General features: G+C 38.7%; 1 protein-coding gene across 2 annotated transcripts in view; it reads left to right on the forward strand.

The window, feature by feature from the left end:
- LOC149265672 (eukaryotic translation initiation factor 3 subunit I-like) overlaps positions 1–17,521 on the forward strand; it is a 61,346-nt gene that overhangs the window by 7,502 nt on the left and 36,323 nt on the right. For both annotated transcript variants that reach the window (XM_089429667.1, XM_089429664.1), the window contains exon 4: positions 4,088–4,215. In XM_089429667.1, coding sequence (XP_089285793.1) covers positions 4,088–4,215 — 128 coding nt within the window. The remainder of the gene's footprint in view (positions 1–4,087; positions 4,216–17,521) is intronic.

Consider the following 17,521-nt stretch of genomic DNA (forward strand, 5'->3'; position numbering starts at 1 on the left):
ATTAAGAGAGGCCTCAGAGGCATTTGTACTATTGGATACCCCAAGCATTACTGGTTTGACCATGAAAACCCTCATACAAGAGAAGTCACCTTTCAATCTTTCTTGAAGACAACCCACAAGCTGCTCCTACTAGAGCAATTTCTCCATAGAAGCTTTGGAAACTGAGATCAGGGCTAAAGAGTGAGCCTCCTTATTTTTGATACATTGTAGAACTTATGCACAAAGGATCTTAATGATCATTTATTCACTCCACTGTCACATGACGAATTAGCAAGGCAATCAACCTAAACAAATAGAAGTAATACTTGCACAAGATTAGATGATGGTGCCTATGCTTCAAGATATATTATAAATCCCAAAATAATATTTATACAATACAATATTGATGTGAATATTGCATAATCTCTCAAATTTTTATTGTACAAATAAGTCAAATGATTCCTCTATTTATAGTATATGCACAATTTAACTTTTAGAGGCACACACTAAACTATATTAAAATATGTGGCTTCGCATAACTAAATTCTGAAAATACAACCATGAGTTCTAAAGTGAATCTATCTTATGAAGTCCATTGAATCCATGTAGCTCCCATGACCACCAAGTGTACCTTTTCAAATTCCTGAATTATCTTAATTATTTACTGGTAATCTGCTTCATTTCATATGCTATTCCAACTTCCATGGCCACTGTAAACATATCTTCTGTTAAATGTCTTTTGGGCGAGTCTCTCAATAGCATCTTAAAATCTCATTTCGAAACTGCTGCCTATTTCTTTCCAAGGAAAACTTCACGGAAAAACCATTGACTCTTTTTTTTTGTCCAAGGAAAATCTCATGCAGAAGCCTGAGGGATACTATCCCTACAGTCATGGATTGCATGCCTAGTGAATACATATGCATAAGGGAATTTTTATAGGGCTCCTGCTAGATGTGGAACTAGCCATATGCCTAACAACATTTGTGACAGTTGGTTGAACTTAGTGTTATCAGGACTATACTCGTAGGAGGCATTCCACAGTGGAATCATGCTTCAAGGGGAGTGTCCAGGGAGCACTCTTGGAAATTTGATCTGGGCCCTTTTGGCATGCTCCTTGCCACTGCCCTGGGTATGACCCATCCTTGGATGCTATCAGATCCAAGAACTATGAACTCTAGGTGCTTCCGTCCATGCTCTCGATGCTCCCTCCCAACCCCCCCAGTGCCCATGCCTCATTCCCTCCTGTGCTACCATGAACATGAAGAAAAATGTCTTATTTAAATTTGTGTTTTGGATCTTTTGGTCTTCATACTTAGGTTAAATTATCGTTTTAGAACTTATACAGGTGACCTATTTTGTAAACATAACACTTTGGTCATGTTGCATATTGGTTGATAGCCTGTTTCATTCATAAATCATGGGTCTATTTCCTATTACTTGGTCTAAGAATTTGTATGTTTGTAATTGATTGGTGGTTGATGCTTGAATTATAAGTCATTAATCTACCATGGATGACATTTCTAATTTCATAATAATGTAGCAAGATGTCTTCTTTAGATGATAGGTATAGGGAGCACAGCTCCTGTGCTCTCCTCCGAGGCATTTCCATCTAGGGATATTTTGTTTTTATCTCTTAAATGCTTGGTGGTTGCTGTAAATATACAGCTCTTCTGGTAGCACTTCTTTCTTTCCTAGTCTGGAGAAACATCTTGAATTAGATCCGACTTTGGTTCTTATAGGAGTGGTTGTTGTGGTCCCACAATGTATTGATACATTTGTACTTGGCAGTCCCATTGACCTTTTTGTGGTCATTCATTCAACATTAATAGAATTATCCTTTCTTGTCTACAAGCAGCATAGATATGTATATTTTCATATCTTTTGCAACTAATTTGGCATTCTGCATTTTTTAATATAAATGCATTATAACATATAAAAATATACTATATAAAAAATTCTTCCACTCTCTGGGGTAGTTTTTGGAAATGGTGCTCCCGACACTCGTCTTCTTGTAATATCCCTTACAGTATAATTGTCCTTAGGGTTAGAAAAAACACGTAACAAGTTTTGTATTCCAACTAGCCTCACAATATACTTCAATTTGACAATCAGAGGCAATATCGAAATGCAATAAGATAGAATAATTATGTATTCAACATTTCATTCCCATGAAACCAATTCAACAGTACAATAATAGTTTAAATCCCCAGTCCTCCAAATGCAATTGAAATTCACAACAAAGGTTATCACATCAACCAAACCCTACTGCTCAAATACCCTAACTCTGACCTTGCATCTATCTTCAGTACTTGTACCTCCAACTGCGTTTGGTGCCACAGGCTTGTTCTGTTGCCCTGGTGATGTCTGTACAGCCCCTCCGTGGTCTATGGATGCTATGGTGGTCCTTGATTGTGCCCTCTGCTGCTGTTCCAGATGCTTGCCGCTGCCTGAACTTGTCGTGAGGCTGTTGCTCGTACCAACCAGGGCCTCTGCTGTCTCCAAAAATCCACTTCGCTGCCAAAGGGAATTTATAACGGACCTCTACTAGCCCAGGGATATACTCTGCTGCTTGAGCAATGTCTTTGGTTCCTCAGTGCTCAGGATTAGACACTAAAGCTGCTGTCCAGTTCTCAGGGGATGCTGCTGTCTCTGCAGGGACTTAGGAGGTGGTTTGCTGCTTCCTGGAGTTGGTCTGCAGCCCTAATTTGGGCCTTACCACGGAATAGCCACCTGTTGTCAAGATAAGGGCTTCGCTGCCCTAGTATTGCCTCATCCAGAAGTAACACCACAGAATGTTCTATACTTTGATCAGATTAGGGCCCCTTGCCTGAGAATGGTCTCAGCCACAACTTAAAGATGCAGAATGGTTAATCCCCTTTTTAGATGAGGGCTTGCTGCCCTAGAATGGCCTCAACCAGGCTCTATGAGGGATCTGCTAGCCCAGATAGAGTTCTGTTGCTCATTCATTGCTCCAAAAACCCCAGACTGCTTTGCTTCCTTGGAAAGAAGCGTCAGACTGCCTCGCTGCTCTAGCTCAATAGCCTATTAGCCACAGAAGCCTTAGAATGGATGAAGATGTCACAGAATGTCTCCTCCAGCCAATTAGCCCACAGAAATCGCCTTGCTTGCCAAAACCAGATGAAAAATGCCTCAGAAATTTTGCCAAACAGATTAGAGGAAGAGAGGGGATTGGCTAGGGTGGAATCTTTCACCACCAAAACCAATCAGAAGAAAAAGGGATCTTAAAACCTTCAGAACCTCAGCTCACATAACAGAAATATCCATTCAACCATGACGAGAAGAATGATTCTCCTCTCTGTTATTTATAGATTCCCTTTGTGGTCTTTTTTCCTAAATTTAATTTGAGGGGCTATTTTCCCTTCACTTTGCCCCAATTTTGGCTTCTTCCACAAGTTTTCCTCCAATTACCCAATGTACCCAATGTTGTCCCCAAAAACATTGAATAATGGGTTTCCCGTTTTATAATTGACTATAGCCTACAGTGTTGGATAGGCTACTTTGTCTTCCCTTGGGCAATTAATTAGTAGGGGACATTACACTTCTGATTTGACAACCTTGGGTTGATCTAATCCCTTGGGCTTTTTTCGAAGAAAAGTCTTGCAGGAAACCCAATGGATGTTGTCTGACTTTCATGGATGGCATCCCTAGTAAACCTGTCATGTATGCCTCACTGAGGGGGATTCAAACCTCACACTAACTGTCATGGAAGTAGTGAAATACCGAGCAACATTGGTGACCGCTAACAATCGATTGAGTTAACCCCTTGGGCTAGGCAGACTAACTATTATCACTCAACAGTTATGTTTGACATTAGGAAGCTTCTTAAGAAGACTGTTTCCGCTGACACCTCTGTCAGGAAGGGACCTAACATATGATAAGTTTTCTAGGAAGCCCAATGATATGAAAGTAATAAGTAAATTAATAAGAAATTTGGTATCTTCACACTGATCAGTGTAAGTTTGTTGAAATTTCATCTTTATCTTGCTTAAACACTTGGATTCAAAATGGAAACACACATTGAGAAATGTACTTGCTAACGTGTTTATGTTCTATCTCATAATTATCACTTTGATTTTGTATTTTATAGAGACTGCTGATTCTGTACTTACAATAACCGGGATCAAAGGAAGGATAAACAGAGCTGTTTGGGGCCCCCTAAATAGTACAATAATCAGTGGTGGAGAAGATTCTGTTGTTCGTATTTGGGACTCAGAGGTATGTGAACTTTTCTATATTTATATAAGGCATTCTTGATGTTAGGGAAAATCACTGTAGATGTGGTTTTGACTGTCGTCCTCCTTTAAGTAGTAGTCTAATTGCTTCAAATCAATTCATAATTGAGTTTAAATCTTATTTTGATAGTTAGTACTCTGTAAATCTTACAGAATTGCATTTCTAATCAACTACTAGTTGGCTTACCTTACGTGAGCAGTTCAATCTTTTCTTCAAGTGTTGCATCCTGTATCCACAAAACATTATGCTTACCAAGGTTTTAGCTTATCATCTTGTGAATATGCTGTGGATGGTGTAAAACCTATGACTGCTATTATCCAACTTTCAATCTGTAACTTCTTTTCTCATGGACCTTATCTGTTATTTCTAAGGTGGTATTCTTTTGTTAGTTATTGACTGAAACCTTTTCCGGTATACCCTTGCAGAGACATCTCTTCATAACAAAGAGCTACTAGAAACTCTTTTTAAAAGCAACAACACGGTATGCATCTAATAGCATACTGAATATATCAAAAATGGCCTTTGTTGTCCATAAATTCCAAATTACATTAAAATGCAAGATTATCTTGTTAGCTTCAGACCAAATGACATTTGACAAAATTCTATCTTCTGGACTCATAAAAATTCATTAGCTTCTTGATGCACAATTAGAGTATACTTGCAGGTTTGCATATCTAAGCTGAATGGCTATGCATCAAGCTACTTAGATCTATTCAAGGATAAAACCTTCTTTGGTTGTGGGACAAGATATCACACACATTTGCACAGATATGGCAAAGATAGAAGTAGAAATTGAATGATAGAATGGTATATCAATGGATGAAAAAATGGTACATGGATGTGATGGTTAGTAGCCATGATGTTACTAGCATTATATCATCCTTGGGAAGCAGTTTGTTACTTCACTTTCTCCTGTACATGTTGATACATTAAATGATTTGGACCCCAGGAAAATCTGGGGAACAACAACAAACGTGAAAAAGCTTGAGATTATGTTAGAAGCAGTTTATGTAATAGACTAAATCACATGACATGGGGATATGAGGTATGTGGTAATGTGGTACATAGATCTGCTGAAACAGGATATGTAGGATACACAAATAATATATGTTCAAAAATATAGAAATGAAATATAGAAGCAGAAATGTAATTGTTTGAACATCTAGAAGAACTACATTGAATGATCAAATGTTGAGTGATTTACCACCTCAAACATGCCTTTATAAGACATTTAGTGCCCTGAATCTCTAAATTTGTGTTTTAGTGTGTTGTTTTAGCACCCCATGTGTACCTGCATGTGTGACATGCATGGGATACATATGTTACAAGTCACGTAGCCCCCACATTTTGGATAGGTTGGACCTACATATCTTGGGTATCCATGTTTCTGACAGGTGGATACGGGATCTGCAGTGGGTGTAGGATGTATCCTGCTTATGAGGCAATAGAACAAAACTAAACAGAGATTTGCGCAACAGAAGATAGGGAACTTAAATTATTTACTGACTAATATTTTATTACTAATTAAATATAAAGACCTCCTAGAAGAGGTGTATTGAGTATAAGTTGACCAGTGTTGAAAATATCGGTATCGGCAAAATATCGGCGAGGGTCCTGAAAACATCTTATTGACAATATCGGCGAAAATATTGGAAAACATAAAAAATGCATAATATATTCTTTTTTTTATTATTTTATTTTATTTATTTATTTATTTTGTTTAATTTCAGGATTTTAAACATATAAAGCAATAACAACATGAAATAAACACATTGGCACATAAATATGAAGAAAGCACTGATATATATGATGTAGTGGATGTAAAATAAAAATGATACATCAAAGGCGATACCAAATCCTGTTGATCCTTGATAATTGTCCAATCAAGGACTCAAATGTGGAGAACCAATACAAAATAACATCACATATATAAAAGTATCTCATCATCATGAGTTATATGTAGCAAAACAAATAAAACTAGCAGCTAACTATCTGAGATCAATGCCCTCTCCCCCTTTTATGAGAAAATAGGATGAGTTGTTTGCCAGGCTTGCCCCTAGCAGTAGAAGGCCTTGACGTTGCACCTAATGTCAAATAATGACCGCCGGGTATGGCGCTGTGCTCTTCTATATCTATAGCAGATGGTGCTGATGCTGATGTTGATGCTCCCATAGTCTCCTCCTCCTTCTCTTCCTCTTGCTCCTCCTTCTCCCCCGAGTCCTATTCCTCTTGCTGCCCCTGTTCTAATGGTTCCTCTAACCATGCAGGTGACTCCTCCAAGATGGGCACCTTAGACTCCACCCTCCACTGAGACAATACATCAATATTGTCTAAGGAAATGGCATCTGGATCCATTGGTGTTTCTATTTGCTTCACTCGAAGTCGGAGATTGTAATGCACATACACTAAATCATTGAGGCGTGAGAATTCCAACTTGTAAGAGTGTCAAAAAAACTAATGAGTCTTGACTCTTGACATTTGAGGGTCATAAAATAAAATTACAATAAATGTAATTGCTCGACTGAAGGCTGAAGCTCAAATTTATACTTGTTGCGCTTTTTTGAGTGTATTTTCTCAAATACACTCCAATTGCGCTCACACTTTAAAGAGCTACATGTTGACTCAGGATTTTTATGGCCAATTTCTACAAATTTGGTGCACCATAGCTTCGCCACCAAATATCTACAACAAAATAAAGAATTAAAAAAGTTAAAAACTTAAAACATAATTAAACTTTCAAATAAAACATAATTGAATTTTAAAAATCTAGAATTATAAATTAGTAAATTCTAAATTGAAAATTCTAATGAGTCATGACTTGTCACTTACATGGCATGAAGAGGGTCCTTTCCCTAATAATATCATCAAAGCCAATTAGGCCAACACAATCCCAATAAAATTGTATCTCGCAATTTATTTTGCTAAGAAGCTCATGATTATGTACCATCCTATGAATATAGGAATGGAGCCCTTCCATCGCCTCGCCATTAAAATCAAAGCCACATTTGTATGAAAATGAGGGGTTGAGGAAGAGTGTTGCTGCATGAATGGGTCGATGAAGCATCCCTGTCCATGGACTATCAATCGCATCCCATAACATCATTTGCCTATTAAGCCCATCATAACTCTTGCTTGCATAATAAGCACGAATGGCCTCCTTGACCCTATCCATGGCCTCATACAAATAAGCCATTGCAGGCTTCTCCCCATCTACCAATCTCAGAACCTTTACTATAGGTTCACTAATTGAGCATACTTCTTCTACTCCCTGCTAAAATGTGTCAGTGTACACCATTTTTGCAATGGCTCTCCCATCATGTCTTCTGTTGTATCTACAATCACACCATTCATCAGAAACAAACATTTGCTTCAACTCAAACTGGCTTCAAAGCAATAAAGTTGGTGGCAAAACATGTGATTACAAGATGCAACAACTCCTTGTTTCTATTGTATCTCCTCATGAGGCACAATACATCAATATTGTCTAAGGAAATGGCATGTGGATCCATTGGTGTTTCTATTTGCTTCACTCGAAGTCGGAGATTGTAATGCACATACACTAAATCATTGAGGCGTGAGAATTCCAACTTGTAAGAGTGTCAAAAAAACTAATGAGGCTTGACTCTTGACATTTGAGGGTCATAAAATAAAATTACAATAAATGTAATTGCTCGACTGAAGGCTGAAGCTCAAATTTATACTTGTTGCGCTTTTTTGAGTGTATTTTCTCAAATACACTCCAATTGCGCTCACACTTTAAAGAGCTACATGTTGACTCAGGATTTTTATGGCCAATTTCTACAAATTTGGTGCACCATAGCTTCGCCACCAAATATCTACAACAAAATAAAGAATTAAAAAGTTAAAAACTTAAAACATAATTAAACTTTCAAATAAAACATAATTGAATTTTAAAAATCTAGAATTATAAATTAGTAAATTCTAAATTGAAAATTCTAATGAGTCATGACTTGTCACTTACGTGGCATGAAGAGGGTCCTTTCCCTAATAATATCATCAAAGCCAATTAGGCCAACACAATCCCAATAAAATTGTATCTCGCAATTTATTTTGCTAAGAAGCTCATGATTATGTACCATCCTATGAATATAGGAATGGAGCCCTTCCATCGCCTCGCCATTAAAATCAAAGCCACATTTGTATGAAAATGAGGGGTTGAGGAAGAGTGTTGCTGCATGAATGGGTCGATGAAGCATCCCTGTCCATGGACTATCAATCGCATCCCATAACATCATTTGCCTATTAAGCCCATCATAACTCTTGCTTGCATAATAAGCACGAATGGCCTCCTTGACCCTATCCATGGCCTCATACAAATAAGCCATTGCAGGCTTCTCCCCATCTACCAATCTCAGAACCTTTACTATAGGTTCACTAATTGAGCATACTTCTTCTACTCCCTGCTAAAATGTGTCAGTGTACACCATTTTTGCAATGGCTCTCCCATCATGTCTTCTGTTGTATCTACAATCACACCATTCATCAGAAACAAACATTTGCTTCAACTCAAACTGGCTTCAAAGCAATAAAGTTGGTGGCAAAACATGTGATTACAAGATGCAACAACTCCTTGTTTCTATTGTATCTCCTCATGAGGCTAAGAACAAAAGCATCGTTATATATAAACTTCGGGATGCTCCTCCTAGCCATATCAGTCACCTCCTTGATTTAGGAGAGTTCCCCATATCCTCAAGCAACAAATCGATACAATGCTGCACATGGAGTCTAGAACAATGTGCGGTGCTTGTCCATAAGCATCCTGTCGACAGAGGCATAATGAACTGCATTATCTGTTATGACTTGCACCACATTCTGCACACCAATCTCCGAGATGAATCCATCTAAGAACTCACATATCAATGCTGCACCTTTTATATGTGCTGGTGCATCCACTGATTAAATAAACATAGTACCTTTAGGACAATGTACCAAGAAATTTAGAAGGGTCCTACCCTTCCTATCTGTCCAACCATTAGACATCACTGTGCATCCAGACACCTCCCATGTATGTTTCAACTCCGCCAATCTAGAGTTGCTTTCCTGCTTGAAGGATTGGCCCCCACAACTCCGCCAATCTAGAGTTGATGTCCTGCTTTTGTGCTTGAAGGATTGGCCCCCACAACTCCTCATATGTAGCACTTTTGTACCCTAGGTCCACAATAGCAATAGCGTCACACATTGGCTGCCAAAATGGATTGATGGTGATGTTGAGAGGTAAGTCGCTTCAAAAAAGACACCTCCCCATAACTCTCTGCTTCTTGCTTCTCCTTTTTCTAACAAATGATTTATGGAAGTTTGTGCTCCATGAATGATTCGTGGAACAAAAAAGGATGACCTCCCACACTTTAGTAACATTAGCACTAGCAGGTGACGCTGTGGAGCCCCTCCCACTACCCCCAACCTCAAAATCGGAAGAAGATATCCCAAAAGATTTACCTGAACATTCAACCTTGTTTTTTTCTGCTTCTTTCTTTCTGTCTTTTTCCTTATTGCTTGAATAGCTTTTTGTATAAGCTTCGCATTAGATTCCTTACAAAGCGCAACTTCATGTCTAGGGAGTCTAACCAGATGGTATTTCAATCACGTAACCCCTCTTGTCGACTTGTCCCCGCACAATTTGCATGTTATATATGCTCGATTTGTCCCACCATCAGGTTCCCCATACTCCCAAAATGGGTCCAAGGGCTTTGGCATATTTGTAGTGGATTAATTCAAACCTAGGACACCAAAAAAACAAAAAATTGGCACTAAACCCCCATACACAAAAAATAACAACGACCTCATTTAAAAAAAATTATTTTTTTACTACATTACTTGGAATGAAAAATGGCAGTAAGAGGGTGCATAAGAAATTAAAAAAAGAAAATTGAAGCTTGCTGTCCAAATATGGAGAAAACCCTTGCATTGGCTCATGGGCATGAAAATCATAGCAAATGGAGAAAAAAGAAGCAAAATGTTGATAGGCAAAGAGGCAAACAAACATAACCCTAAATCTATGAAAAAGATCTTTAACATAAGGGTTTTTAAGAACATACTTGTTAATGGAAGAAATGAAGTTTGTCTCATTGTTCATGAATGTTTGATCCACAAAAAATTTTTGGTTGATGATGATAATGGCTGTTTGATCCTCAAACCCTCCTTGAAAACCACCACAAAGCTCTTCCCTTTCTTTCTCCAAGACCAACAAAGCAAAATGACAAAAAAAACAACAAAAAACACTTTTATAGTTCGACTACCGCGTGCTCGACTATTTTTTCCATCGTTGCGCGATTTTTTGGCGATATTTTGAAAATATCGCGATATTTTCAAAACGGTAAATATCATGATATTTTCTCGGCGATATATTGTTTTGGGGAAAATATCGCAATATAGCGGTGATATTATCAACACCGAGTATAACTAAATGGTCATTTTTTATAAGAAAGCTACTAAAAGATCCAAATTCCATATAAAAATACAAAATGAATTTATAGAACAAGAAAGGCAGGGGAAACGGTTAATTTCTCTGTTGTAAGAAATTGTAGAAGAGGAGCCCATGCAACAGTTTGTTGATGTAGCACCTCTACATGCAGCATTGTGCAGTCAGAATAAGGTTGGAACCAGAATTTGGTTTTTCTGTGCAGGTCATGTGTGTGCACTTGACACAAGGTCTGAAATGCACTATATTTCTTTAATGTTCCACCGAGTTTCTGGGATAGGGAAACACGAGAGCGGGGATATGCACAAAGGGACGTATATAAGCAACCCCAAAATTTAGGGAAATTTCGGGGAAACAGGGGGGACGTCAAAGTCATAAAAATTATAAAATTATTAAAAATTTAATATATAAAAATAAAAAATAAAATCCCAACAATATGTCAATAACTAAGTTAGTAAATAGTAAATCTTTATAATTATGAAATGTAGATCTAAATATGATCATCATTTCGTATTAGACTATTATGAATCATAATTATCATTTGACATTTTTGCAATCATCAATGTAAAATTGTAAATCTAAAAGTAAATTACTAAATCGAATCCATCATTTGACATTATGCAATGTTCCATCTAAATTCATCATTTGGAAATGGGCATTAATATTATGCAAGGTACATCTAAATTAAATTAATCATTTGACAATTGAAATTACACAATGCACATCGAAAGTAAATTCATCATATGACAATGACATTATGCTTAAGCCTAAAATAGCCATAGAATACTAAACTAAAAGTAAACATAGAAAGTAGATAAATACTAGTAAATTTTTCAAAGAGTACTAAATAATAAATCGTCGCTCCAAGTCATAAAATGAAAATCGCAGCTCCAATCCGGCAACTCCAAGTCACAAAATAAAAATCACAGCTCCAATCGTCTTGTTAGGATATTCCGACACATAGGATATAGTTAAGTTCAACTTGGTCTAGTATAGAGTTAGGTTAGAGTTAGGTAAAGTGTGTTTCTTTACCGTTGTACATTTTGTAACTTACAATCCGACGGTCACGATATGTAGTGATCCGACGGTTCACTCTCACCTCGGTATTACCGACACTTGATCCGTGGCTTGACACCCGATTGGTCCATGAGTTCTATTTAAAGCGCATGGAGGGTCATTGTTCGGGTAATCCGTGCATGAGAGAAGCTTATGTAAATTTTCATTCTTTGATTAATAAATTGTCTGTACCCACGTTGGGACAGGCCGTGGACTGTTTCCCTCCTTGCACTCTGAGGGTTTTAACCACGTCAAAAATACTGGTGTATTGATTTGAGATCTGGTTGTGAGCGGTGTCCTCTTGGTATTCTTTCTGAGGAACTTACCCTGTAAATTCCTACATGGTATCAGAGCTATTTGAGGGCCGCGTCCGTTGGTGATCCAAATCTGAAGCCGGTAGAACTGCATGCGGCTGTCGTTTCCTAGATCTGCTGTTTCTGACTGCTTTCGGGCCGAGAGGACTGCTCTGTTGCGTTCGGAGCATCTGTTTCAGTGAGGAACCCCTTTCGTTTCACGCGAAAAGGTTTCCGGTAGCCCTAGCTGCGTCATTTTTCAGATCGGGAGGTATACAGTGTTTTTTTTGCAGTTTACTGTCATTTTCTCTCTGCTTATTTCGGTTTCGGTTTATTTAGCCTTTTTTTTTTTCCGGATCTATACCTTTCATTTCTGCGTATGCTCTTTGCCCTGCGACTCTGTGCGATCTGGGCAAATCAGAAACAGAAAGAAAGGATTTTTCTCATGCGTATGCTCTTTTCCCTGCACCTTAGTGTGATCTCGGAAAATCAGAAACATTGAGAAAAATATTTAGTTTTTCGGCTAAAAGCTAACTTTGAGATTTTTTTTTTAAATTTCTAGTTTTTTGGCTAAAGCTAACTTCGAGCCGTAAGGTTCGTTTTTCTTTGGATATTCGTGTTGGGTTTTGTGTTTTGTGTTTTGTAGGGGAAAAGAGTCTTCCCAAGGCAAGCACGCAAATCGAGGTCCCCCCCCCCCCCCTCTCTCTCTCTCTCTCTCTCTCTCTCAAATATTTTGTATAGATCAATTGGTTCAAAGACCTTTTAAGAGAGTAGAGGTCTTGGGTTCAAGTCTCCATTTTGTGGGGGCGGATTTTTTTCATTCCCGCACATTCGCGCACTTTGCCGGCAACGTCAACAATTTTTTTTCAAAAAGCCATAACTTCTTCATCCGGAAGCCTTTTTCAGAGCCGTTTTTTTTAAAACCGCCTATTTTTTCGAGATCTATCCATTGGACCACTTACTTTCAGCATCTTCAGCTTCAGTTGTTTTTCAAAAAATGGAAAGTCCATGCCAAGTCATTCTTGACAGCACTAACTACTTCCAATGGGTAGCCTACATGGGAGATTTACTTAGAAGTAAAGGTCTCTTCAGAATAGCCACAGACCAAGAGAAGAAACCCAAAGATGAAGACAAGGCCGAAAAATGGGAAAATCGACAAGATCAAGCACGTGGTTTGATAGGAATGTCTGTTTCTCCTGATCTTAGATTCCACATTGCAGAAATTGAAACTCCTCATGAAGCATTAGAAAAACTTGCTAAAGTTTTTGGGATTAAAAATGAAATTAGAGCCCATCAACTTGAGAATGAGTTGCTTACTTTGGATCCTAATAATTTTTCTTGCATTGAAGATTTCTTGTCCAAATTCAAGACCCTTAGATATCTCTTGGAAGGTGTTAAAGTTAAGAAAGAAGATGGTAACCTTATTTATTCCATCCTTACTAAGTTGGGACCAGCCTACTCTGTATTTGTTTCCACTTTCCATTCTACCAGGGAAGCTTTCATTTGTCAAGGCAAAGACTACAAGCCCCCTTCCTTTGACTCCTTTTGTGATTCCTTAATAAGAGAACAAGAAAAACTCTTACACCTTGGTCTTCTTAATCTTGGAAACTCTTCCTCGAAAGCGTTAGCCGCCCAGCAGCAACCAAATTCAAAGAATCCTAAGAAGTCTTATCCTCAAAGGAATGGTCCTAAACCAACTCAGCCTCAAGATGAAAGATCATTTCAGCAATATGACAAGACCAATAAAAACAAATGGAAGAAGACTGACAGACATTGTAACTTTTGTAATCGAGATGGCCACTTAGAATCTAAATGCTTTAAGAAGATGGAAGCCTTGGAAGCCGCAATGAAGAAACATAACATCCATCTGGAGCCTACTTCAACTTCAACTTCCGGAACGGCATTTTCTGCATGTCATCGTCAATCATCTCAGTCTGGTTATGCATTAAATGTATCTTCTTCTTCTTCTCATTCTCATGAGTGGCTCATTGATTCTGGAGCCTCTTGTCACATGGCCAAAAACCAAGCCATGTTTTCTTCTTTAAATGATTGTAACACCAAAAATATATATGTTGGTGATGATAGATCTCTTAATGTTGTAGGGACTGGAACTGTTCATCTAGACAATGGTCAGTTCAATGATGTATTATGTGTTCCAAACTTATCCTGCAACCTTCTATCTGTCTATCAGATAACTCATTCAGGTGAAGGTAAAATTGTTGAATTTTCACCTCATGATGTTGTAATCAAGGATCTAAAAGATCCTAAACAGATTCTAGCTACTGGTCTTGCTGATGATTCCAAAAGGTTGTATAAGTTTCACAACTTTGGGTCATCCCATCTTCCCTCAGTATTTGTTGCTCATAATGATGAAGTGAGCAAACTTTGGCATGAGCGGTTTGGTCACTTAAACTATCGCTCCCTTCAGCATCTATGTAAAGAAAACATGGTGACAGGTCTTCCTATGGTATCTTGCAAAGATGGTGTTTGTTCCGGATGTGTACTCGGAAAACATCATCGGGACAGTTTTGACAAACGTGCCTCTTGGCACGCCTCAGCCCCTTTACAGCTTGTGCACAGTGATTTATGTGGTCCTCTTCCTGTTGCTTCATTCTCTGGCTGCAAGTACTTCTTAACTTTCATTGATGATTTCTCCAGACGCACTTGGGTATACTTCTTAAAACTCAAGAGCGAAGTATTTACCACCTTTTTGGCCTTCAAAGCATTCGTTGAAAAACAATCTGGACATCAAATTCTTAAGCTAAGAACTGATAATGGTGGAGAATATGTTAAAAATGCATTCATCAACTTTTGCACCGAAAATGGAATTCAAATGCAACATACTGTTCCATACACTCCACAACAAAATGGTGTAGCTGAAAGGAAAAATCGCACCTTAAAGGAAATGGCTAATTGTATGCTGCAATCTAAAGGACTCAGTCTTAGTTTTTGGGCCGAAGCAATTAATTGTGCAAATTATATAATCAATCGCACTCCTACTAAGGTTCTAGAGAATATCACTCCAGAAGAAGCTTGGAGTTCCATTAAACCAGATGTAAGTCACTTTCGTGTGTTTGGAAGTGAAGCATGGGCCCATATTCCAGATGAAAAGCATAAAGCCTTAGAACCTAAGAGTGAGAAATGTACTTTTGTTGGATATTCTGAAGATGTAAAAGGCTATAGACTTATTCCATTTAAGTCCAAAAATGTTATCATTAGAAGAGATGTAAAATTTGATGAAAATAAATCGGCCTGCGAGCCTAGTCCGGCGGATGTGCCACCTCTTCCTATCTCTTCTATCTTTGAAAACATTTCTTCTTCTGATGAAAGCAAGGATGATAATCCTTCCCCACCTTCTCAGGATCCTCAACTTCCAAGATGGGTCCGTGCTACTCGGGATGCAGCAGGTGATCTTGCCGGTGATCCTACAGATCAGCGACGTACACGTTCTCAGTTTGAAAGAGCCTCTTCTTTACTGGCTCAAGCTCCAGTAAATCATGATCCTGACACTTTTGCAGAAGCTTCAGGCCATCCACATTGGGAAACAGCTATGAATGAAGAATATCATTCATTGATGACAAATGATACATGGGATCTTGTTCCTCTACCAAAGGGACGCAAACTTGTTAGATGCAAATGGGTTTACAGAACCAAGTATGGACCAGATGGGAAAGTTGATAAACATAAAGCTCGTCTAGTTGCTAAGGGCTTTTCACAGGTTGAAGGCATTGACTACACTGAAACCTTCTCTCCAGTTGCCAAAATGAACTCTATCCGCCTTGTTCTTTCCCTTGCTGCCTCTTTAAAATGGGAAGTCCATCAAATGGATGTTAAATCTGCCTTCTTGCATGGGGACTTGCAGGAAGAAATCTATATGGAACAACCCATTGGCTTCATACAAACAGACTCCAGCCTCGTTTGTCGACTTAAGAAATCCCTTTATGGCCTCAAGCAAGCTCCTCGAGCTTGGTATGCCAAAATGGATAGCTTTCTTTTAGAATCTGGCTTTTCTAGGTGTCATTCTGACAATACTGTCTACACCAAGAAAGTGGGCAACTCTCTCATCATCCTTGTTCTTTATGTTGATGATCTTATTCTTACTGGTAGTGATCCCAACCTTATAAACCATGTGAAGTCCAGCCTTAAAAAGAAATTTGAAATGACAGACTTAGGACACTTACACTATTTTCTCGGTCTTCAAGTCTTGCAATCCCAAGAGGGTATTTTCCTTTCCCAGTCCAAGTATGCTTGTGATATTCTTCGTCATTTTCACATGGAAGACTGTAAGCCAGCCCCTTCTCCCTTTCAGTCTGGAGTCAAACTTTCAGTCTCTTGTACTTCTCCTGAAGTTGATGCTACCTTATACCGTCAACTTGTCGGAAAACTCTTGTATTTAACCCATACTCGTCCTGATCTTTCCTTTGCTGTTGGCCTTGTTGCTCGTTTTATGCAAAACCCCCGTGAAAGTCATTGGAAAGCAGCTAAAAGAATACTTCGTTATGTTCGAGGTACAGTACAGTTTGGGATTCATTACAGTGCCAAAGCAGCTCCTCTGTTAGTTGGTTTCACTGATTCTGATTGGGCTGGTGACCTTGATGATCGGAAGTCTACTGCCGGTTATGTCTTCACTCTTGGTTCAGGACCTATTACATGGGCTTGTAAGAAACAGGCTGCCATTTCTCTTTCATCAGCAGAAGCAGAGTATCGTGGTGCCGTGGAAGCTAGTAAGGAAGCCTTGTGGCTTCGTCAGATCCTATCAGAGTTTGGCTTTGAGCAGCAGCATCCAACCACACTTTGGTGTGATAATCAAAGTGCCATTCAGCTATGCAAAGATCCAGTCCAGCATCAGCGCAGCAAACACATTGAACTACACATGCACTTCATCAGAAAGCTCATTCATGACCATGTTCTTGAAGTGCAATATTGTCCAACAGATGATCAGGTTGCAGACATCTTCACAAAGGCTCTCACAGAGGCGAAGTTCACTAAACTTCGATATATGCTTGGAGTTCAGGAAGTTGTCACTAAGGGGGGATAGGCTCTAGTGCCTCCTTCCTTCTCCTATTGTGTCATATTTGTAAATCCTTCAATCCTATCCCAAGTTGTTCTTAAGGGGGGATGTTAGGATATTCCGACACATAGGATATAGTTAAGTTCAACTTGGTCTAGTATAGAGTTAGGTTAGAGTTAGGTAAAGTGTGTTTCTTTACCGTTGTACATTTTGTAACTTACAATCCGACGGTCACGATATGTAGTGATCCGACGGTTCACTCTCACCTCGGTATTACCGACACTTGATCCGTGGCTTGACACCCGATTGGTCCATGAGTTCTATTTAAAGCGCATGGAGGGTCATTGTTCGGGTAATCCGTGCATGAGAGAAGCTTATGTAAATTTTCATTCTTTGATTAATAAATTGTCTGTACCCACGTTGGGACAGGCCGTGGACTGTTTCCCTCCTTGCACTCTGAGGGTTTTAACCACGTCAAAAATACTGGTG

The sequence above is a fragment of the Pinus tabuliformis genome, chromosome 6, assembly GCF_031772625.1.
Source record: "Pinus tabuliformis cultivar Carrire ecotype Pingquan chromosome 6, CPIR1, whole genome shotgun sequence".
In the NCBI taxonomy this organism is placed as follows: Eukaryota; Viridiplantae; Streptophyta; class Pinopsida; order Pinales; family Pinaceae; genus Pinus; species Pinus tabuliformis.